Source organism: Syngnathus scovelli, chromosome 3, assembly GCF_024217435.2.
Source record: "Syngnathus scovelli strain Florida chromosome 3, RoL_Ssco_1.2, whole genome shotgun sequence".
NCBI lineage: Eukaryota > Metazoa > Chordata > Actinopteri > Syngnathiformes > Syngnathidae > Syngnathus > Syngnathus scovelli.
The window spans coordinates 21369596-21394011 of record NC_090849.1 but is presented as its reverse complement, the minus strand read 5'-3'; the positions used below and the strand labels follow the sequence as shown (position 1 = coordinate 21394011).

General features: G+C 45.3%; 2 protein-coding genes and 1 long non-coding RNA gene across 3 annotated transcripts; 1 reads left to right on the top strand and 2 right to left on the bottom strand.

Moving 5' to 3' along the window:
• Positions 1-692: 692 nt before the first annotated feature.
• On the bottom strand, positions 693-14903 carry LOC125994002 (metal transporter CNNM4). Its single transcript, XM_049763130.2, has 8 exons — positions 14280-14903; positions 12799-13645; positions 8690-8833; positions 8489-8623; positions 7400-7569; positions 6549-6645; positions 3755-3936; positions 693-3592 (listed from the first exon to the last, which is right to left on the bottom strand). The coding sequence occupies exons 1-8, from the start codon at positions 14865-14867 to the stop codon at positions 3341-3343; spliced, it is 2415 nt and encodes an 804-aa protein (XP_049619087.1). The 5' UTR covers positions 14868-14903; the 3' UTR covers positions 693-3340.
• Positions 4687-7299, top strand: LOC125994238 (uncharacterized). Its single transcript, XR_011086569.1, has 2 exons — positions 4687-5781; positions 7126-7299. It is a non-coding gene; the product is annotated as an uncharacterized lncRNA (long non-coding RNA).
• Positions 14904-15702: 799 nt separating the features above from the next.
• LOC125994684 (C-type mannose receptor 2-like) lies at positions 15703-23555 on the bottom strand. The gene is made up of 29 exons (XM_068650143.1): positions 23549-23555; positions 22470-22637; positions 22132-22251; positions 21950-22051; positions 21836-21859; positions 21259-21461; positions 21088-21194; positions 20856-20968; positions 20740-20784; positions 20513-20668; positions 20344-20426; positions 20003-20117; positions 19867-19914; positions 19628-19795; positions 19120-19242; positions 18929-19036; positions 18823-18855; positions 18620-18754; positions 18155-18298; positions 17862-17996; positions 17627-17775; positions 17432-17552; positions 17308-17359; positions 17172-17238; positions 16969-17102; positions 16855-16898; positions 16623-16796; positions 16383-16531; positions 15703-16316 (listed from the first exon to the last, which is right to left on the bottom strand). The coding sequence occupies exons 1-29, from the start codon at positions 23553-23555 to the stop codon at positions 16206-16208; spliced, it is 3138 nt and encodes a 1045-aa protein (XP_068506244.1). The 3' UTR covers positions 15703-16205.
• Between the last annotated feature and the right edge of the window lie 861 nt (positions 23556-24416).

The following is a 24416-nucleotide window of genomic DNA, read 5'->3' as shown; positions in this document are numbered from 1 at the left end:
AGAAAGTCTTAACAATTTGTAATCCATTTATGTTCAAATATCAGCAACAATCGATGTTAACTGTTGGCATATCAATGCTGTTTTGCAGTTTTTGTTAGCATGAAGCTAAGTGGAAAGGTAAATCTAGGAAATTTCACTGATATTTTTTTTTTTTTCCATATGGAAAATTCCGTTTTTCTTCAGGAACTGCTCTAAATTGTGCCACTAAATTGGTAATTTTTCATGAAGTGAAGAAATATGATTTCCTTTCATACCTGTTCAGCTATAAAAGTCGACGAGCGACTAAAACCAGGTGTTGGGCGTGTTGCAACGAGATCGCTCCCATGCGTGGGTGCATCGCAACAGCTCGGAGGAGGAAGTGAAAGGATTTGTTTTCCTCTTTTATTCAGCGCAATAATACTTGGCTCTTTCACGAGTGGGGATTTTTTTTCGGTCAAACCGGTTTTTGCGTGCTAATGATCAAAAAGGCTGATGATGAAAGAGCCTTTAGTGCGTTCCAACCCACGCACACACATGTGCCCAGCGTGGGATACAAAAGATCACCTATTGTGCTTCCAAAACAGATTTTGGTTGACACCTTAACTCGCCCTTAGCTTAGAAAGATTGAAGCCACTGCAATGTTTAATGTTTAACAAATGAATTGAGTGATTCTTACCGTCGTACAAGATGCATAAAAAGAGGGCAAAGGTCGCTCAGGTAGAGAAATAGATCTCAGGTTTATTAATAACAACATCCATCATGAAAAGTCATTAGGATAGAAATTATAAAACACTATTTACAACATTTGGGATTTGTCTTTAAGTTAGCGTCACGAACCAAAGTTGTTTTTTTTTTCGTTTGAAGTTCATTCCCTCCGTCGCTCAACTCGGATCGGCGTGGAAAACAACACGCTACAGCGATCATCAACAGTGTTTTGAGGTACAAAAACAACAAAGTGAACCGACTGACAGGCACACGGCATAAAATGAAACTTTGATTGAAAGCGTTCAGGGTTGATTGAATTTCTGGTTGCGCGCATGCATCCAGAAAAATCCGAAATAAAGCTAGAGTTCCCGAGAGAAGCTGAAGGCAACAAAATGACGAGTATTACTGAAAGCAGTCCTTATTGCGACATAAAAACATCTAAAACTGTTGGCATATTTTTTTGGTGGTAGGGAAAATACTGCTCTCCTTATTAAAGTGCATTCAGGAATAAACACAATAAAAGCTATGATTTCATATTCCCAAAACGGCTAAAATGAGAAACAGAAATAAAATGGAGGTGAAAGTGTGAGGCAAACTTTTTTTAAAAAATAATTTTACTTGAAGTAGCTGCAGATCATTGCTAGGTTTATTGAATTATATTCCCATCACCTGTATCTGCTCATTAATTGATTTAAAAAAAAAAATCTTTTTGCGTTTGGATTTACTTACACGTACACACGCAGACACACACACACACACAAATTAGTGTTGTGCTTAACAAATTGTAGCAGGTGATACTGTAAAAATGTTTCCAGGGCAACCCCAAGTGGGCATGTCACGGGGTGGTGTGGAAGTTGGGGTCACTCTGCAAACTCTTTGGCATAGATTTCCCTTAGAACCTCCAAGGTGAATGTACCGTTCTTTGTATTTGCACACCTTTGTCCAGATCCTCACCAAAATTGAACAGATTCTTAGGTTGCTAGTGAGAATAAAGTCGCAATATTGCAAACATTCTATGAAAGCAAATTCTGCAATTTTAGGTGAATGTTTAGAATTTAATTACGGTCAAATTCAAATCGTAAAGTGATAAGAGTAAAAAGTTGCAATTTTACATGTATGAATAATTCTTCTAAATTTACGATTTTGATCGTTGAATAAATCATACTACACCAAAAGTTGCAATTTTCCAATAAAAAAAAATAATAATTTAAAAACTTTTGAAATATTACGATTAGTCTTCCAAGTATAAGAAATTTGCTTAAGAGAAAGTCATACAATTGCTTAAAGGTAAAAGCTTTGACAAAGTTGGAAGTAAAAGCTTACATTTAATGAATTTTTTCTTAAAAAAATATTTCTGTTTGAGTAATTTTTTTTTTGTTTTTTTTAACAAATTAAGATTTTACTCCAAAAACAAAACAGAAATATTCTCGGCACGTTCGAAGTATTCCTTCTTGTAATATTACGACTTCATTCTAAAATTGTACGATCACTTTCCTTCAGTTTTGCAACTAATATAACTATAACTTACCTCTGAATTTTACAGCCTCTAGAATTTAACGTACCATCAGTCACATACTGTCGCGTTGGAAAAAAAAAATACCAAAAAAAACCATTCACAGTAAACTCCCACAATGCCCGTGCATACATAAAGTTATGTTCACCTGTGAATTAAAAAAAAAAAAAAGACAGCAGCATCCTTCTTCTGCCGTCAGTGGTGCAGGGAGGAAAGCTATTAATCGGATTAGAATCGTTTTTACAAATTACAGTTGAAAACAGGTTGCATAAAAAAAAGACTGAGTGATATTTTAGTCAAACAAAAAGTTGGAGTGTGTCACGCTTTGAACGGTGCTCCGCGTTTCCCCACGTATGATTAAACCCAACGTCAAAATGACAACAATCATCGAGGCATAACAATGAAATCACAACCCCCCCCCCCACACACACACACACACACGTACAAACGATCACTCGTGGGACTGTTTCAAAAGGACAGAGGACGATAAGGGCCATACTGGAAAATTGGAATAGTAAGGGACCAGTTATAGCACACCAAAAACTGAAATGAAATCTAAAATAATGTTATAATGTTACAAGAATAACGTCTGCTAATTGAGAATAAAAAAATTACTATTTCTCTAAGTAAAGCGACATAAGAGGGGAAAAAATAATTTGGTGAGAATTTTAGTGAGTGGCATGAATCCAAACATTAAGGTCAAATATGATACTGAAATATTGCGAGAATAAATATGATGTGGAAAAAGTCAGTTACGAGAACAAAATTGGATTTTTTGGACCGTAATTGACTGTCAATTACTTTTCAGCGGCAAGCTGTGTCCCTCTCACTTTTAATTTCATTCTTGTAAAATTGTATTTCCGGTGTGGCCCCAATTCTTCTTGGTACAAAATGAAGTAGTCTTAAAGCAAAATTTCCCTGTTTTTGGTTCCCACGCCATACACACCGACCCATCTGAAACGCTACATTCATCATCGCACTGATTGTCGCCATGGTGACACGCATGGACGTCCACCACACAAACATTGAATCTCTCATCGGATTGATTTGGATTTAGTTTTTTTTTTTTGGGGGTGCGGTGTGAGTCTCCCTGAGTCTCTTCGACGGCGGCGTGCAAGCGTACGAGGGAAGGAGGAGGAAGTTTTAGATACTGTTTTCCAGCCGTCCGCGGTGGTTGGCGTCGTGAGGGGGCGAGTTCCGCTGGTTCAGAAGCACGGTGGTCTCGTCGGGCCCGTTCTCCGTGGGGCCCGCGGGGTCCAGCTCGGCCAAGGTGACGTCGGAGGCGTCGGTGCCGGGCTCCGTCTGGGCGGCTAACTGGTGAACGCTCTCGGGCGACTGCGGCGTGCTTTCCAGACGTGACGCCATCAGTCCGTTCTGGTACTGCGAGCGTGTGATCTGGAACAGCGTTTAATCAATTAGTTCCTTTTTTTGTCGTTTGAAACAGCTTTTCATATTTGCAAGATATTAAACGATTTCATTCTTTAGCTCCCAGGCTCAGCTGAATCTCTTCGGAGGTGAAAAAGGAGCCATTTTCTCCGTCCTCCTTATGGCACGTACCTTGACGTACTGCAGGTTGGTGAGGGCACGCACGTAGAAATCGGGCGTGTAGATGGTGCTGCAGTTGAGCTGACTGCTGAGGTGACTGTTGCTGCCACTCACCGACAGCGACTCGGCCCGGTCGGCACCGCTCAGCGACGACGTGCGGTTCAGGATGCTGATGTGCGACGGTGAGCGGAACTCTGCCAAGGCACAAGTCACACATGCGTTAAACACAGATACTAGATAAGGTACTTAGTGGGGACCCTAGCAACCAACAAATTCAACTTGTGAGTCGAGGCCACAGTGTAAGTCCCAAGTCTTAACATTCAAGTTCCAAACAAGTAGCAAGTTACTGTGAGAAAGACAAAATTGAAGAAGTCAAGCCAAGCCAAAGTTGAGTCCGCAGCTTAAAGTGAAGTCATGCTAACTGACGTACGTCTGCCACTGAAATGTAAAGACATTTTTTAAAATATAATCATAGAACTTGGGAAAAAAAAAGGGCATGTTTCAGTTGACTTTTAAATGTTTCATTACTTATCATTTTAATCATATCGTTATGGAACTAACAAGAAAATACACAAATTAATACACAAACTATTTAAAAAAAGAAAAAAAATACTTAAATGTTTTTGCTATTGTAACGTTTCAAATATTTGATAGAAACTTTCCAGCAGTCATCTAGTCACACAATTAGTCAAACAATGATCCGTTTAGTCACGTTTTTAATATATTTTTTTTTAATGATGGCCTGAAGGGCTTCCCAAATTTTCCAGTCGTAATTTTCCACCTCGGCTCAAACACAAGCGCACACTTGCATGACTAACCCAGTGCATCACACTAAAACTGTGTCATGCACAAACGTGCTCGCACACGCACGCAGGCCGAGCGTTTCTTTTACCAGTCAGCGCGAGTCGTCCAGCAGGAGGCCTCAGTGAGTCATAGGACACGGTTTTACCTACACGTGGCAACGTCAACGTTAGATTGTTGTGTCTGTGTTTTTTTTTTAAACTGGGCAGTGACGCTAAAGCATGCGAAACTAAGTCTGGCTTGTTAGCCTTTGTGAGTTAGTGGTTAGCTGTTCAGGACTTATGTTAACCTTCCAACATCCAGTAGGAAACTTAAGGGAAACTTCAAAATGCCGTCAAAAGGATTGGTTCTGAATTATTTCATATTTACATTTAAAAATATATTTTTTCCCAAAATTATTTACATTTAATAAATATATCAATAGTACGTACATTGAAAAATAACCCTGCGAGTAAATATAAAATATTTTTTTTAATAAATACAACTTAATTATTAAAGTTACTCAAATGGCATGATTATTATTGCCTTTTTCAACCCCAAATCATTTTAATTTTTTTTTTAACCATCCTGAAAAGATTCCTACTGAATGTTACATGTTCGTCAAGTGAATTTTGAGTGAGTTAGTGGGCTAAATTGAATTCTCTTTGTTTCACAATGCACTTCAAATTATTGTAGAATCACAGGGGCTGATAAAATCTTGGTACAATGTTGGGTTAGGGTTAGACTGATGTTGGAGGAATGGAATTCCTGGAATTTGTGGCGTTCTGAGTGAAGATGTAGAGTGCAACCATAGGTTCTCACATTAGCCACTAGCTAGCTGCTGTTTTTTGGGGAACTTAAGAGGGGTATTTTTGTAGTTTTCTGCTCCCTTTTTTTGGGGGGAAGGCGGGGTCAGTGTTGTGCACTTGAAGCGGCTTTTTGCGAATAGGATGTTGAATTAGTTCTTATGATAGACAAGAATGAGCAATGAGTCATGATGATGACTGCTATGTTAGCTGCTAATGCTACTTTTACCATTTCTTAATTACTTTCTAGGCTACACGTGCAGCCCAATCAAGAGCCGGTCTACTGAATCATAAATCCGACATGCCGAAGGTTACCTGGCAACCGCGCGAACAGAGAAAACCTCTTAAAGGAGAGGTGGCGGGGGCGTGGGGCGGCCGCTGAGAGGAGAAAGTACAAAGGGTGATCGAGAAGGAGCAAAAGGTGGGACGCCATTACACCAACAGACAAACAAGGTGAGGACATGCAAAAATCTAAGGTGGGCTCGCTCGCTCGCTCGCTCTTCTCTGAAGGTGTGTGAACATATTGTGTGGGTGGAGGGGGTTTTAGGGAAATGGAAGAATGTTTCATACTTTGCAACCTGGAGACCCTGCAGGAAGGAGTGATGAGGGAGGAAGAGAAAAAGTAGATGATGAGAGAGGAGGGGCGGAGAGGGGATTCAATAACGTTAAAGCGAGTGACACTAAAAGCTAAGCCAAACATCAAACCAGTCAAGAATGAGCATCAATGAAGCTATTAAAATACAGTATTTTACTTATTGCATTAATTTGCTCTTTTTCTATAAAATTGGTTGATATGAATGTGTTTGTTATTTTATCTCATTAAATTGGTTGATTTATTTACTGTAAATAGTGACAGTAATAAAATAATGATATTAAAATAAACCATTTTGCAAATACATTTAGTAACCTGGTTTTCTTTAAAAATGATGTTATTTAGAATAATATTTACAATGAATATTTACAAAATGCACATGAAAAAAATTGGAGGGAGATGTCATGACAGGACGCATGAAGTTTCTACGACCTTTGCCCAAATCTGAGGAAGAAATTAACCTCTTCAGTTTGAAGCAGGCCGTTTTTTTTTTTTTTGTTTGTTTTTTTATGGGCGAATTCCAGGGCTGATACTTGGACAAACTCCTACGAGGGAATTGGTACAAGTCGGGGAGAAAAAGAGGCGTGGCTTTGGGTGGGTGTGGGGGCTTGTGTGATGTGCTCCTCACCCAACAAGGGAGCGCTGAGCGCCATGATGCCATAGTAGGAGAAGGGTCCAGTCTCAAACTTCATGTTCTCGTTGCCAGCTTCCACCTCCACCCGGCCCTGATGGAGACAGAAAAATACATTGTTTATTACTTTACATTACAGAATGGTTATTTACTCATTATTATTATTAGAAATGTCATGTTTTCTTATATAGGAGTGTAGTATTGAATATTTCAATACAAGCAGTTAAAAGCATAATATGTGATGTTGTGTGGATGTGAGGAAAACCGATATGAATCAGAAAATCTGGTTTGATTTAAAAGACGTGAACGTTTCTCCGTCTCTAATAAACATATATACACAGCGAATGACTGAAGTTTTTGATGTATGGTTCCAAAAAAGGATACAAAACATGTTGCCAGTGACAGTTGCTGTAGTTACAGAGTTTGGCCGTTAGGGGTCAGTGCAGTCTGACATTTCATGTGCGGCATCCGAGTCACATGACCAAATTGCGTTTGTGTGCCGATTGGTTGTTGATGATGATGATGATGATGATGATGGAGGCTAAGGAGGCCTCCGGCTTGTTTGTCTACACAGCCCAGCCCAACGGATCGGCTGGAATGTGTGAAATGCAGCAACAACGGGACACTTAATCCACACACGGCATCACTCCATCCACAAAAACTGGACATGTGGGACCGAAGACAACATAAGCAGTGCACATCTAATGTCAAGAATGTACAACAAAAATAAATTGTAAATATGGAAAGACCATTTGGTAAGGGTTTGGGTAAATTTCGGAGGTTTGCCTGCCGTGCATTTCGAGAGTGTGGAGCAGTGGCAACAAATCCACTTTGATCTCATATTTTACCTGCAATATGAGTATGAAGTAATCGACAGATTTCCCCCTCTGGTAGACGTAGTGATGCGGCGAGCGCTTGTCGTTCTCGTCGAACTTGATCTCCTGAATGACGTCGGGGTGGCGCAGCATCCGCAGCAGCACCTTTTCGGATATCTGAGCCGGGTTGAACTGGGTCACCTCTGTCCACACGCGCATAGAACCACACACGCAGTGTGAATGTGGAGTTAGCTGCTGTTTTGGTTAGCAACTTGACCTGAATGATCAGAAATCATTAGAGTTCCAAATCGGAGGTTTCTATTTTTTCTGTTTTAAGTGGACAATTCCAACTAATTAGGCACTGAGTGTTTACACGCGGCTCCGGAAGGTTCTGCTGTTTTGGTTGGCAAGGGAATGTGATGACAATTAACTATAGCGAACGAGCGATGAGAGATCCTTTCAAAATAGGCAACAAACGCAAATGAATACGATTCTTTTGAAAACATTGCATGATATCCAAATTTCTTATGGGGGTAAGTAAGCCAGCCATACAGGCTTTATGACAGCTTTGCTGGTATATTACATAATGGTTAACTTATCACATGCAGTTCAAACACGACTGAAGGGAGCGGAATGAGATTGCGGCAAGGGCATCTCGGACCGCACCCACGCCGCAAACAAAGAAGCGGCGGGCCCTGCAAACACAACCGAACCGTGAGGAAATCCATCAGCGCGTGCTGCAAACACTCCTCTGTCGTTGAGCGTTGATGCCGTACATCAGCGAGCGGAGGCGCAAAATACAGAGAGGGGAGGGGTGAGCAGTTACACACACCCCGGACAGAAGACGGGGAGTGAGAGGGAGACTATGTCGATTCATGGTACTTAAACATGGTGGCATTCTTTAAAGAGGACATTTTAGAGCTGTCATTTTAATACAGTGGTATTTTCTTTCTTCTCCCGATTCTCATATTGTCAGAATCGAATTCTGCCCTATCCCTGGTGTGTATATAATATATATAATACAGCGTATACACATATACATACTGTTCATACATTTCCACGTACAGAGAGTACATGAGAGACACGCAGAGCATCAAATGTGACAATTTAACAATCTCCCACCTGTGGCCAGGAAGCGGTGGGCTGCCAGCAGCAGCTGAGGTGAGATCTTAACCTTGGACTCGCTCTCGTGCTTGAAGGCGGAGAAGTCCCTCTTGTTCTTGTTGGGCGCCACTTTCTTCCTGGTGCGGTTGTCAGCTGAGAAAACAAGCCGGATTAGGTACCGGCTAAACCGATGGCCACCGGCATTCATCGGCGACTCACTGTACTGGTCCGACTCATCCAGAATCTCCGACTTGATGATCTCCTCGATAACGTCCTCAAGCGTGACCAGGCCCAGCACCTCATAGAACGGGTCACCTGTGCCCTCGTTGTTCACCTTTTGCACGATGGCCAGGTGGGACTTGCCTGAAACAAAAAGCGAGTAAACGAAAGATCAAATTGATGAGCTGGCTGTGTTAGCTTAGCACACCAGTTAGATGACACCATGTTCACCACCATTTTTGTTTTTAATTTCCAACTGGTGTATTCCACCCATCAGACAACAAATGGTTCGACCACCTGATCCGGGCCTCTAATCGAAGACTTGTGCGAGTGCCTGGGCTGAGGTGTTCACTTTTCAAATAAATTATTCAAGTGCGATAAAAAACTCCCATTGAAGAAGCTTTCCTGTGAATCACACGTCAATCAACAATCGACGTGGGTTCCTTCTTACCATGTGACTCACGTCTAACAATAAACTACCAGGCATGGTTAATGTGTACGTGCTATCCTTACGTACAGACTTTGACCGACGCGTACATGTAAACTAAACAATTATTTACCCCCTCCCCCCTGCCACACCCCTCTCAAGACCTTGCCAAGATCATGAGCTGAATTATTAATAATGAAGCTCTTCCAACAAGACAACAATAGAGACGCTGTATCAAAAACGCAGAAATCCAAGCCACATTGAACGCATCGACGGCGACTGATGCTGCACTTTAGTGTCATTTGTCGTCTGCTGAGTGAAGATGGAAACTGCTACGTTAGCTTCAGGCGCTAAGCTGGCGTCATAGGCTCACGACTTGCGATCAGAAGTCCTTGCGGATGGCTATCTCGACAAAAATAGACGCAATGTGTCACGGGAAAGGAACTCGTTGTGTGTGTATTTGTTGAGTCAATATTTCAAATGCGGCAGGAGCCCTGGGGAATAAACTCTCAGCCCAACTGACTGGAGAGTCACTTGAGCGTCGGGTGACACACGCACATGCACGCACACGCGCGAGCACACACAGACAAAGATGTTCTCCAAGAACAGCCCTGGCATTGTGAGCATGTATCAGCTGAGCACACAAATAAAGAACCAAAGGCAAAGTCGGCCTCCTGCTGCCGACGCTGTCTCTGTCCGTGCTGGCTCACTTTCTGGCAGGAAGCTCAAAAGGTTTGTCGACAAACACAAGAGCCGCCAAACGCCTCGGGCATCTCGCATGGGCACACACAAAAACAAATATGTGCACACGCACGTCAGTCTCCCTTTTTTGTTTTTAGTTAGTTTCAAGATGGAACCCCTCATGATGTGGGAAGTGGAGGTAGAGGGTGGGCATCTGCTTGGATATTATTACAATGTAACTGTAATGAATTGAACGACTTACATTTGTCCTCCACATGATTAGCAGTTTAGCACATGGACACATTCGGTGTCAGTGCGGACAATAGGCGCCACTCCTGCTTTACAAAAAAACAGGAGTTGAGTTTCAGGTGTGCCTGTATGATGTCATCAGTTGAGAGCAGCGCACAGTTTAAAAAAAAAAAAAGCCGGGGGGGGGGGGGGGGGGGGATTTGGAAAATTTCCCACTTTAAAGCGTTTTAGTAGACTGGCGCCGGGGTCACGGGTTACGATTAGCATCAAGTTGCTAATAGATTAGATGTCGGTGTGCGTTCGTGTCGGTGTCGAGGTACAAAGGTGACAGAGGACGAGCTGTCAGGACACTTGACAAAGCTAGCAGGTTGGGAAATGATTGAAGAAAAGAACAAGAAAAGACCCACCAAGGACACACAAACACACTCTACTTGTGTTACTTGAACAAAGACAACGCAGATGTACACAAATATTATTGTGGGCCAGTAAAGCCTTTTAAATATCATTATTGTTACAAGACTGAATCAGTCAATCAACAAATTATTATATTAATAGTAGTATTACAACAACTTTGACATATCTCCACGTGCGCATAAGATCATAACATCAAGTGGAGCAGCTGAGGGAGATCATGTGACTGACTCACGGTGTGTTGACTCTCACCTCAAACAGCTTCACATGCCTATGTGTGTGTTTTCACAATGACACCCGCTGACTTGGAGGCGCTTTAATAATCACCACAAGCTGTTTCTGGCCTTAAATTACACCTGAAAAGCTTTTTCCATTCGGACCTGCGGAATAGAAGCACAATGCAAGCGCAAAGGGCGACCGCCGTCTGCTTGGAGACCAACAAAAAGTTCAAACTGACTCTTTCATAATAGCTTTACTTAGGTTAGGTGACGTGGCTTTGTGAAATCTTCTAAATTGGTTACTTTCTTAATTTCTATCTTTTATCATTCTTCATTAGGTTAGGTGACATGGATTTGTGAAATCTTCTAAATTGGTTACTTTCTTAATTTCTATCTTTTATCATTCTTTGGTAATCAGAGGAACTTTCGTCAAAATCAGGGGTTACTGACCAAAAAGTGGAGAAAATGATTTTTTTGTGAAACGTGTCAGACAGATCAGTCATGATTTTTTGTTGTTTTTGTGGCAGCAAAGATGGCAACGCTTAAGATCACACTTTGGTATCTTTCACGCCCACTCAGATGAAGACTCGCATGACATCATCACAATCGCCCATCTTTTTTTTTTTTAACCATCCACATCGACGGCGCGCGACCTTCAATCTGGCGGTTGCACCTCTTGGACTTCCGCCTCTCCCGCTGCGACCTCCCGCTAGCGCCATTAAATTTTCATAATGTTTACTGGCGGGGTGTCACCATCTCAGAAGGTCACCGGGCAGTTCTGAGCTCCTGGGCGGACACCTTAGCTTTAGACGCCGTCACCGCAGTAACGGATGCGGAGCAGCGGAGTGTGGAACTCGAGACTTTGGCGGGGGGTCCGGCTTGCCTGTCAATCCCGCAGTCGAATGAGCAGGCAGGGGCGGAGCCACTGCTGCAAAAGCCTTTGCGCCCTTGCCACGTTATTGTTATGGGTTTTACGAATGTTATGATTCAATTTAGTCAAGCCAGAGTCTCCGGTGTAGGACAATAATGTGCCACAATATTAATTGGTCACACTGAGCAGAAATAATACTTGCCTGTGAGTATTGCATATTTGTAGCATGGGGAGAAAAAGTCTACACACCCCTTGTTTACCGAGCAGGTTGTTGTGGTATCCAAACGATTAATGTGACTAACTCAAAACTGTGTTTTTGGGCAACCGGTAGAGATGAATGGCAATTTAATTATTTCAAAAAAACAATTGCGCAACAAAAGAAACCACAACTTAAGGCACCAGTGTAACTTTTTTGTTTGTTTTTTTTTCCCCATGAGTGTCTAGTCAATCCCTATGGCCACACCAGCCCGCGATGCACCGCGGAGCTTTTTCTTGGCCCGCCGCCACTTCACACTCAACAACAACAACAGCAGCAGCAGAAAGCAGCGTGACACACGACAGGAAGAGATTCCTCCGAGCTTCTGAAACACCGCCGTGGCTGCAGCCCCCACTTTGAACAGCGACCCCGTGACAAGACGTCCGATAGGGAAAGCAAAGAGGAAGTGCGTGTGCGAGGAGAAGTAAAAGAAGGAAGCGTCGTTATGAGAGGAGAACAAGCCTTGATTTGTTTGAGCGTGCCCATGTCTGTGCGTCCATGTGTGGTCTCCTTGAAATCTTAAGCCAGGGATGATTTCCCCCCATTACTCGAGGAAAAAGAATTGAATACTAAATGTTTTTTGAACAAAACATTCTTGGGTCAGTTTAAAACTTGCCAGCTTGTTACGCTGTAAGGCCAATTTTTTTTTTTCAGGTGTTAGCATTCGTTCACTTAGCATTTTTTGGTTAGATCAATTCACAACATTCCCCTCGGAATGAGCACTGTGCATGTTCATAATACAAATAATAAATATAATAAAAGATTGTTTGGAATGCATATATAAGTGACATTTTTTTTAGCCCACTTTAGCTCTTGAGTACATTTCAATCAATCCATGTTTAACTTTCATTTTGGCGCACTCCTGTAACAAAATGACAAATGGTCTCAAGAGTTGTTCTAATCTCATGTTTCAGTCACCGTGTGAGATTCCGAACGCCGGACGCTTCATTAAGCATCTTGGTTTGACGCCACAAGACATTTTCATGCAGCACCAACCTTTTTTGAACTCCTCCAGCATGGAGTCCAGCTTGGTGTCATGGAAGACAAAGTGCACCGGGTGGTTGTAGAACTTGGTGATGGTCTTGAGCGTGGTGCTGTCATCGGGATCGACGAAGGCCAGGTCCTTGACGAAGAGCACGTCCACGATGTTGGAGCGCTCTCCCTCGTAGACGGGGATGCGCGTGTAGCCGCTTTCCATGATCTCAGACATGGTGTTGAAGTCCAGCACGGCGTCGCTGTGGATCATGAAGCAGTTGCCCAACGGCGTCATCACGTCCTCCACCGTCTTGGTGCGCAGCTCCAGCGCCCCCTGGATCATGTTAAGCTCCTCCTTCACCAGGTCGTTGTAGGGCTCCGTCACCTTCAGCATCTCCACCAGCTTCTCGCGGTTGTACACCGTGCCGATCTCCTGGCCCAGCACGCAGTCCAGGAGCTTGCTGATGGGCCACGACAGCGGGAAGGTGAGCAACATGAACAGCTTGGTGACCAGGATGGTGTTGGCGCCCACCGCCAGGCCGTGGCGCGAGCAGAGCGCCTGGGGCACAATCTCGCCAAAAATCACGATGCCGACCGTGGAGGCTATCACCGCGCCCACACCCGACTTGGTCAGGTCATCCAGCAGGATGGTGAGAGTCGTGTTGACCAAAACGTTGCCCAGGAGAAGCGAGCACAGGAGGTAGTTGCCCTTGCGGCGGATGGGCTCGATCTTGCGGGCGTACTTCTTCTCCTTTTCGGTGCCGCAACTCTGCACGATGCGTAGCTCCATGGGGTCCAGGGCCATCAGGCCCAGGTTGAGACCACTGAACATGCCCGACAGGACCAGCAGGAAGGAGATGAGGATCACCTGCAACGGTGGAACGTAAACAAGTACTTGCTTACTGGACTCAAGTATCTTTTCCAGGTGTCCTGTGTATTTATTGTTCTGATAACTTTTGCTCCCTACACCTGAAAACAGGCACTCACAAAATCGCAGTGAAATTTCAGGATGAATCTTAATGCACCTTTTACAGTATGGGTCAACTTAATTTGACCTGTAACCTTTTGAACCCACACGCCCATCTGTTCAATGCTTCAGTAGTTCTCGGCTCATTTTGGACCCGATCGTCGGGAAAAATCCACAATTAACACAATGTTTTTGGGGAATCTTAGAAAACATACAAGCACTTCACAGTCCTTGATCGGCAAAATACGGCCCGATTTCTTTTCTGCTCAAATCTTCCGACTATGTTCTCCACTCACGCAATTGGTTCAAACTAGCTTCTTACCCTGACATTTGGCCTGTTTAGCTGCACCTTCTTTTCTACACTGCGTTTGGGCTAAATGGAGATGATCCGAGTGAGGCTGTGACTTTATGGAATCTGCGTCGACCAATTGGGACAGGTCAGGAGAAGAACTCACCAGTCTTGTGTTGTTTTTTTTAAGTATGATTTCTTACACTTAAGTACAGTGTGTGAGTACTTTCGCCACCTCTGATTCACCTGAAGCCACACGGGGAGCAGGGACTTCTTCACCTCCACCACCCGCACCCGGCCGTCCCCATCGTCCAGCAGGGACCACGCGTCCGGGGGGTCCAGGGGGTCTCGCACGCACAGGGCGAACACCTTGACCACCTCGCTCTTGCGGAGCTGCTTGACGGTGACGCTGGCCAGCCCAGCGGTATTGTGGTTACTCACGTTCATCGTACCCTTCACTACCAAGTCCTTGCTGTGCTCCGGGCACGTCCGGTTAAGAGGCACCTCCACGGCGCCGAAAGCATCGTCCTCCGCCTCGCTAGAATAAAGCTCCGTGAAGCAGACAAGCGCCGAGCTGTTGGGGAACAAGTGGAGCCCGTAGAACCGGACCAGGATGTCGCTGCCCTCTGTTACCTGGATCACGCCGCGCTCGGTGGTCCCGGCCGGCATGTCGCTGCGCTCCAGCCGCATGCCGAGGATCCGCGTGCTGGCCCGCGACTCGGCCAGCGCCACCTCGGCCCGGACGCCCGCCGCAAGGTGGGTAAAAAGCAGTAAAGTTCTCAGAAACCCGCGTCCGCTCGACGCCGTCGCCATGTTTGTTTCGCTCACTGTCATTGGTGTCAGAAGAGGGCGGGAGAGCGGGGGAACTGACGTTATCGTACTTGTTTGCTCGTTTACATATCTTGAAGCCGACCAATAGATTGTTGTGACGTCACATGACAACCCGCCCACTTGGTGAGATTTTTTTTCGTTTTAAACTGATTCATTTTTATTTATTTGTTTTCTGACTTGCTAACAAAGAATTTATTCTTCAGAAGTATAAGTATACAAAATCCCTATATAGATAGACAGATACAGATAGATAAATTTCTAGCGATGACGTCACCGCATTGCGTCGCGTATTTCAAGCTCCTGGAATGCCACCGACGCAGGACGAACTTCAGCTAAACATGTTGCTTGAAATCTTCTACTTAAAACTAGATCAAGTCCAAAATTAGCACCAAGAAGGGCATGGATCGATGGGTTCTTTGTATTTCTTAGAAGTGTTTCCGTTTTGTTGCAAGTTAAAAAGTCGAGAGCAGGTGAGCATCCAAAACGTGTATGTTTAAAGAAGCAAAATGTCGCCATCTGTCAGTGGCTCAAGTCCACTGCATTAATCTGATGGGAATGATGTGGGTCCTGCCACTGCCTCGCACTTATCAGGATGTGCCCCCAGTTGGAATAGGGTAGCCGCGACCCTCGTGAGGAGAAGCACTTAAGGACAATGGATGGATTTCATGACATGGAAAGCAATAGAGTACATCTTTTTTTCCAAATTGTTGCAAAGAGCCATGCAAAAATGCACCAAACCCGTACATCGGGAGTACTAAAGTATGATCTAATTAACCAGATTATAAAATTGCCCTGTCCAAATCAGTAAACTATCCAATGAGTTGAGAGGTGACACCAATTGTCTTTATTATTTTATTGTTTTTTGGGGGGTCAATTAAACATGGTAAAACAGATATAATAATGCATGGTAAATTTAACAATAATCAACAATGAAAATGCATGGTAAATCTAAGAATAATAACATGGTAAATTGAACAAAATAATAATATTGCATGGTGAACCATAATATCACATGTTAAGTCAAGAAGAAGAAGAAGAATGCATGGTCACTTAAACAGAATAATAACATGGTAAATCTAACAAGACGACTAATGCATGGTTCATCAATCATAATAATGCATGGTAAATTGAACAAAATTATAATAATGCATGGTAAATCACAATATCACATTTTAAGTCAAGAAGAAGAATGCATGGTAACTTGAACAGAATAATAACACATGGTAAATCTGACAAGACGACTAAAGCACGATTCATCAATCATAATAATGCATGGTAAATCAATCAGTCAATCAAAATGCCAAGCAGAATGATCACGCAAGGTCAATTGCATTCATATGATTACTGGCAACTTCCATTGCCGCCTTTTATATCCCGCGCGTAACGCGCTGTGGGCATCTTACACACGTAGCCGTTGAGTTGCATGCAGGACATCTTCTTCCATTTGCCAGACTGAAAGTCAAAATGACATTGATTTGACTTGTCTTCGGCGAGCGGGTCAATCTTTTCTGCACCTACCTGGCTCAAGGTGGCCACGCAATTCTCCATCAGGCCGGTAGGTTTTCCCAGAGGATCCCAGTTGGTGAAGGTCACCTTCCGACGGTCCGACCACACGAATCTGCCGAGATCGACCAGGTCGTTCAGTCCGGTCCACGTGTCTCCGGGGGCTGCAGAGGACAAACGGCAACAGACTTCTCAATGGCTTTCCAGATACGGCAGATATCGAGCCGATGTGAGCGACGATTGGCGCGTGCGCACCAGACTTCAAGAAGTCCTGCAGCCAATCCCGCTCAGCCTCGGAGCGAATGGACACCAGATTGGCATCGAGACCCCAGCAGGAGTATCGAGCGCCGTACCACGTCTTTGTATCATCAAAACGTTTGTAGCAGAAGTCCGCAAACTCCTCCCAGTCAGGTCCCAAGCATCTCGGCTCTGCGCGCAAGATGGCGTCACGTCAAGAAATGCTTTCTATTCTGGACATTCTACTCACCCGTGTCAGTAAAAGTGTAAGACGGAGCCAATTCGTTCACATATCTGCAGACAGTAAAGTGAGAATGAGCCGGGCGTCTTTAAGTGGACTCGCCAGTGAAAGCGGAGCACGCACACTTTCGAGACGATTCCGTTACAGGTGGAGCCGTTGTAGGCTTTCTGCGGCAGTCCCTTCAGCAAAGTCACATCTCCTCCGATCTCGTTCTCAATGACGCCCGAGTGAATAGCGGCCGCGCAGACGTTCGAGTCCTGCACTCAGAGAACGTCTCCGATATAGAACAAGAACTCCGCTTGCAGGTCGTGCGGTAATTAATATACCTGTTTGTAGAGCCGTGTTCCGTAGACCCTGTAGCCAGCTTCGGCGCAGCCCAGTGGGCACCGGACCCTGCGGAAGTAGTTTGCTCAGTAAGGAGGAGGCTTTTCGGCAAGAAACGTCTTATCAAGTCCAACTCACGTCATTGTACCGTCGAGGCTGAGGTCGGTGGCTCTGCTGCTGCATAAGATGTCTGTGGGTCAGAAAGGATAATCAAAGCCTGTTTCTTGCTAGTTTCTCACTGCACTCCGAACGTCGTACTCACCGCGAGCGCTGTCGTCAGACGTGCACCCCAAGACGTCAAAGCGTAGCCCCAAAAACCTTGGCAGGAGGCGGACGTACTGGGCGAACACGGGCCTGGTTAGAATATACGTCCCCACAGAAGGCTGGAAACAAAACGCGCGTTTGCAAGGAACGACAACAGCCTGGACGACAAAGTCGAGAGCCGGCGACCGCTCACCTGTACTGGGTGGCGATACCAAGTCACTCCGTCAATACTGAACTGCATCTCAAATACGCTGGAACTTTGCAATCGGTATGTACAGCTCTGGGTCTCGACACCTGTCACCTTGAAGTTCTGACCGAGGTTCACCTGGATCCAGCTGCCGACTGAGGGCGGAAGGCATTCCATTGCTCAGGATACCAAACTGCGACGGACGAGGTCGACGAGCTGTGATTTTTTTTTTTTTACGTACACATTTCGGAGGGTCTCCAGCAACCGCTGCCCCCCAGACGCGCTTTGTGAGGTTCGGCATTGATCGCAGAGGAGGAGGCTGAAAAGGAAGCGTCTGGGATTTTCCCGTCAGCGATGCCCAGACTATCAAGACACACTGAGGAAAGACAAAAAAAAAAGACAATGTGGAAGGAACGCTCGCTCATTCATTCTCATGTCTGGTCACCCGTTCCTAGCCGACGCTCTAACTGGGGATCCGTTGGATTCTTTCCTTGGCACATCATCCATCGGCAAGTGCCAGGATGTGAAGCCCACCTTTCTTCTCGCAGCTGTAGACGACGTGGAGGTATTTGGAGACACCAGGGCAGGAGTCCGTATCCCAAGGGTAAATGGGGCAAATCTGATAGTTGTCGCACAATCCTCTAAAATGAGAGAGAGCCCCTTCCACCCTGCAGTCATCTGCAAGTGACAACACACCAGCATTTTACGCGCATCTTATTCGCACACTTACATACTCCAACTTGTCACAGGACGTAGGCAATTTTAATGGTTAATGACTAATAGAAAAAGAGGAATCCAAAAAGGGCCCCGCCTTCGCTGTTTTTCACCGTTTTCTATTTTTATTCAAAGTCAAATCAACATTTTCTATTGCCATCGCTCACACGTCCATGCAAATTGATATTGAGTTACCTCCAACGCTGACGGCGTGTGAAAACCTCGTGACAGAAACGGCCCCAGGACAGCGAGCCAAAAACAACGATGCCGCCGGAGGATTCTTACCGCGTGATCCGCCGCCACTCGGACAGACGTCGCTACGCTTTCGTCCATAGAAAGCCCACCGTATGCGGATGACTCTTTCATTGGGACATCCGAGGGCTTTCAAATCGTCCTGGCAGAAACGTTGCTCCTTGTAGCCTGTGAGAGCACAACCGGTGACTTCTCTCCATGTCTTTTTTTTTACAGAGACGTACACGGTGACTTACCGTCATGTGGCAGCTGGGGTTTTGCTGGTGTTCCTACAAGCAGGAACCAGAACGTGGATGTTGGCGCGTGATGGCGGTCCACTGTGGGGCGGTCCATCTCACTTACCTTTTCCTCTTTTCTTGCAGACGTAGCCTTTCTTGTTGTCGCACTCGTCACGCTCCCAGTCGCCGCTGCCGGTGAACAAGAAAAGACATTTCCCCCCTTCAGTGACACCTGGAAGGAGGGAGGGAGGGGAAACAAGCTCTGAGCGCTCATCCGTTCCTCCAAAGTGCAGCTGACAACCGCCTCAGCCCGACCTGCACTCGAGTGGAGGTAAGAGAAGGGGGATCCGTCAGCCCACTTGCCGCTGTCATGCTCGATGGAGGCGCTGGCGCCTAACCACAGGGAGGCATCATCACCGATCAGTGTCTTGGCGATACCTTTGGATCCCAAAGAGAAGATGCAAGATTATTCAACGACTCAACACTTGACTCTGCACTTCCGACTTGATGGATGTGGCACGGCCGTGACAAAGCGCTAACAATACTGCAACAAAGAGTGAAACAAAAAAAAACAAAAAAAAACACCCAAGCATAGCTGGCCATATCTCGGGTTTATCAGGTTTTCAGTTGGAAAGGAAGGCGTAGCAGGAGAAAAAAAGGTTTTTCTCAAAGTCTTAGCAAATTCATGGCCAGCCTACCGCGTAAGAAGACATGACGCTTTTTTCGATTTACTTTAGCTTCTATTTCTTGTTTGCTTCATGTTGGAAAACAAGAATTGATCCACTTGTTTATGGCCAATATATTTTAATTCATGGCCTCCTACCGTGTACCAAGCCTTGCTCGTGCGAGTCGGCGATGCTGAGCAGGTTCCCTTGGCGGGCTTCGCAGTCAGCTTGCGCTTCCTGCCAGGTCTTGGTGGTCTGAAACTTGAACAGGTAGCAGAAGTCGTCGGTGGGGTCGTCCAGCCACCAGCCGCATTTCTCAGTCCAGCCTGCAGACGTAAGACAGCATAAGACGGCGTGCCGATGGGGCAAGACGGCTGCAGTGCGCGACGACGCCTACGTAGTTGGCCGATTGATGGTGGCAGCTGTCGAGGCCCTCCGTGCTTGGCTGCGGGGGAAGGGGGGGAGGGGGTGTTTGCAAACATGAGCAAATGCTTGATGTGTGCAGGAGGAGCGCTCGGGAGGGGCGTTCGCACCTGTTTTGCAGACAAATGGCCGCAGCGTTGTGCAGGAGCTGGCACTCAACTTCCCAACAGAATTTGGGAAAGCGCAGTCCCCCGTGGCGTTGCCATCTTCCCAATCGCCGTATTTCTGCGGACGACATGAGCGTGTTGGACTCTGTCCGCTCGGCTTCCCAACGCCCCTTCCTCGGCAGTCGCTCACTCGCGCCCAAGTTTTACCCATTTCCCCTCCAAAACAAGACAATCGTTGAAGCCTCGAGCGGCATTTCTCCACTTTTTTTTTTTATCCTGCTCAAATTTGGACTTTCCCAGCTCATCTTTTAAAAAAATGACTTTTTCAAAGGCATTTCACTTACGTAGGTTGTTCCGTCACTCCACTCGTATTTGTCGTCCTCCTTCTTGAGTCCCACGAAAGCAGATTGTGAGGTCTGCGAGTGATCTTGAGGAAAGGAAGGAGAACACGAGCTTCAGGGCAAAAAGAGCTTCAGTCAAATGACGACTGCAGCGGTTGCTCTTGGCGCTCACCATACACAAATTGGGCCTCTTGCTGTGAGTGGACGCTAGCCAGGTGGCCTCCCCGGGCAAGGCAGAACTTCTCCGCATCCTCAAAGGTTTTAACCGTCTTCTCGTAATGATAACAATAATCGCCAAAGTGGAAGGTGTTGTCGTGGCAGTCGGAGGCTGGGGCCACAAAGAAAAACATGCCCATGACAAGATGGACGACAAGTGCAAATAAGTGTGCTGCAACTCACTCGTCACTATAGCAGGACCACTTTTGGGCGAACACGTCGGGCAGTCTGCATAAAAAAAAGACCTGTTTGAGCTTTTCTCTTTTCAAAGTCAACCTGATTACAAACGTGCGGCTTACTCAGCGGCCGTTTGCACACGTAGGCCAACGAGGAAAGACAGGAGCCAGACCGCCACTTGCCGGGATCACCCTTTCCCCCTTGGTTGACGTAGGCGCAGGACGCAACGTCGGCGCTGTCGGTAGATAAAAAAAAAAAAAAAGGAATTTTCCTTGAGTGGTCCTTCTCAACATTGGTTCCAGAACCTTTACGCGTCTCCGCCTGACAACAGTGTGCAAAGTTGTTACGTCTTACCTTTCGAGTTGTTTTGAGGCCCAGTTGCGGTGTGTGGTTGTCTGGCCATCGGACCAGGTCAGCTTCTGGCTCCCGCCTTCAAAGCGACACCAGAACTTGTCGCATTTCTGGGGGGGAAAAGAACAACAGTCACAGTTGTTGCTGCAGAGTCCACTGCTGCTTCCGTCTCACCTGGTTGGAGAGTCCCAGCCAGAAGGGGGTGTCCTCGCCCACGGTGCCCTTCACAAAGTCCTCCTCGGCCGAGGAGGTGACGGAGAGCAGGTTGCCGCCCAGCCAGACGCAGTGGTGCCAGGCCCCCAGCCAACCGTTGGGCTCCTCCTCCTTCTTGTAGCAGCTGGAGTCGTGCTCGAGCCACCCGGGAGCACACTTGTTGGCTGAGGGCACAATTTGGGGAACGGATGAGAGTACACTCCTGTTTTTGCCCTCCAGTCCGCCATTTTGCGCAAAGGGCAATTTGCGGGTCACGGCTGGCCAAATCTACATTTTCTCGGGCAAATTGGAAGATCCGGGACTCGGCTTGGTTAGCTTAGCCCAACGGCATCAGAGACGTTTACATTTCGAAGGGATTCCGGAACATTCACCTTCGCGCTTGAGAAACAACCAAAGTGCCGCTGTACAAGGTAAACCGACGCAAAAAACATTCAACACGTGGCTGAGTACTTCATAAAAATGAAAAAGCACACAATTTGTTGGTTGGCATGGTGTGACTCCAGGGTCATTGTTTTCGACGCAGTCGAAGGCGACTTACACTCAGGAACCGGCGTAGTCTTCACTGCAAGACCAAAGGAAAAGAGACGTCAAGGCACAGACTGACGTCAAGGGGCGATAACAGATAGTCGGTGGGGCGTTGCCTCTCACTTACCATTTCCTTTCTTCTTGCAGACGTAACCTCTCTCGTTTTGGCACGAGTCGTAAATCCAGTTGTTGCCAGTGAGGAAGGAAAGACAATTTCCATTGGCGGTACCTTGGGGGGGGGGGCGGGAGAGAAGATCTCAGCGCTCCTCCGTTCCTGCAAAATGCAGCAGACAACCGTCTCCGACAGACCTGAAGTCGGCCGGGTGTAAGTGAACGGGCTTCCGTCAGCCCACGTGCTGCCTTCGTCATGGATGGGGACATTGGCGCCCAACCACAGAGAGGATGCGTCCTTCAGAGCCTTGATGTAACCTGTACCAGAATGAACGACATCAAGAGGAGCCGAGTGAGGAGGACGCGTTATCCGTTGAGCTCCGGCTGATCGACTTTCTCCAGCTCAAAAGGAATTGAGTTAGAACTATTTTATTTATTATTTTATTTTCCTATTTTCATGTTTCAAACAGGTTCGGAATGAACATAGAACAACAACAACTTGTTCATGGCCAATATTTCAATTCACGGCCGCCTACCATGCACAAAGATCTGCTCATCGCGGTCGGTGATGCTGAGCAGGTTCCCTTGGAGGCGTTTGCAGTCAGCTTGCGCCTCCTGCCAGGTCTTGGTGGGCTGGCGGATCATCAGGTAGCAGAAGTCGCCCTCGGGGTAGTCCAGCCACCAGCCGCATTTCTGAGTCCAGTCTGCGAGCCAGACAGCGTAAGATAATGATTATGATCTATATTTAGATCACAATAACCATGAGGTGCTAGGAAATATTTGTTGTATAAAAAGGGGCTGTAAGAAATGATTGCTAATACTCCATCAAGGACTGTAAGAAACTATTCATAATAATGACTAATAATGATTGATTATCATTCATTATAATTAGCTAATATAAATCATGAAAATATTCGTATCATAGGGGGCGCCAAGAAATACCTTGTCTTTATATTGTATAAGAAATGATTATTCTTTATTATCATTATTATTATTATTATCATTATTATTAATAATAAATGTATTACGTTTATTACCATTAAACGAGTGTTATCACTATTATCATTATTATTATACATCATTTATTATTATTCTTGTGTCTTGTTGACATTCTCTGTCTTTTAACCCTAACGGTGCAACTCATCTAAGTGTCACAAAGTCCAAACAGCCGCTCTGGAATTCCAAGCGTGCCCATGTTTTTTTAGGAATAAAAAAATAAAAAAACGGGAGCGCCGCAAAAAAAAAAAACAAAAAAAACCCGCAAAGACACTTGACTCAACGGTTTTAGCTCGTCATTTCAAAGTCGAGTTGCCCGTATGTTCGGACATAACAGCAGCCCACATGAACGATGAAAATGATGATAAAGGCAAGCCTCGATAATAAGAAAGGTCCGGCCCGGGACAATTCACCACGGCACAAAGCAATCGTGCTCCTCTCAAACCAAGTTGTACGCAGCAACTACATCAAAGTGTCCGAATAATGAAGATTCTTCAAAGTTCATCAAAGTTTTTGTCGTCCAAATGTGTGATATTGCCATGATCTTTTTTTATTGTTAATTTTTTATCTCAGGCACCGTCATGTTAGAAGATAAGCAGAGGCCGTCATGCTAACTCACAGTACATTCCACCCAGCTCTTGACTGTTGTTTCAATGGACTAAAGATACAAATTGCTTACCTGCGCCACATGGCCAATATATGCAAATCACGAGAAGAACACACTTTAGTTTTTTCCACATGTTGGAGGAAAATCCCCCCTCTCGCTGAGGGTCGCAACGATTGCAGTCGGGAGGAAAGAGATTGATAAATCGCCTCACTGAGATTAGTTAGTGGATTTTAGTCCAGAGAAAAATGGACGTTTGGTGCACCCTGCTCCGAGCCAGAGGCAGGCCGCGCCCACACGCCGTCGAACACGTTACATTCAAAGGTAGTCATCTCAAAGCACTCTCAAGCCACGTGGGCAGTGGCGCGCGCGCCTGTTTGTGTATGACCAAAAGAAAGAAAGAAAGAAACAAAAAACAAAAACAAAAACAAACCAGCACTGTCCACTTTGTATCCTTTCGTTTTGGTAACTTTGTAAATGTTCTGGACGTGTATGACCAAAAGAAAGAAAGAAACAAAAAAAAAAAAAAAAAAAAAAAAACAGCACTGTCCACTTTGTATCCTTTCGTTTTGGTAACTTTGTAAATGTTCTGGACGTGTACAACAGCGAAAAGCAGTCAACTCGTTTAACAGTAAATACAAATAATTAAATCCAAGTATATGAAAGCAAAACTGTTTGCCTGAAAATATTCAAAAGCATGTCGTACGTCTTCCCACTCCTCCTTTTCAGACAAGTAAATAGCCCATTTTGTGCAGTAGATTGTATTATGTACAAACATAATAGTATTTATACAAAGTCATCATTTAAATGACCTTCACCTTGTTTTTGATTGATGACGTTTACATGTTTGAAACAAATAAAGTCATTCAAAAATTCATTCATT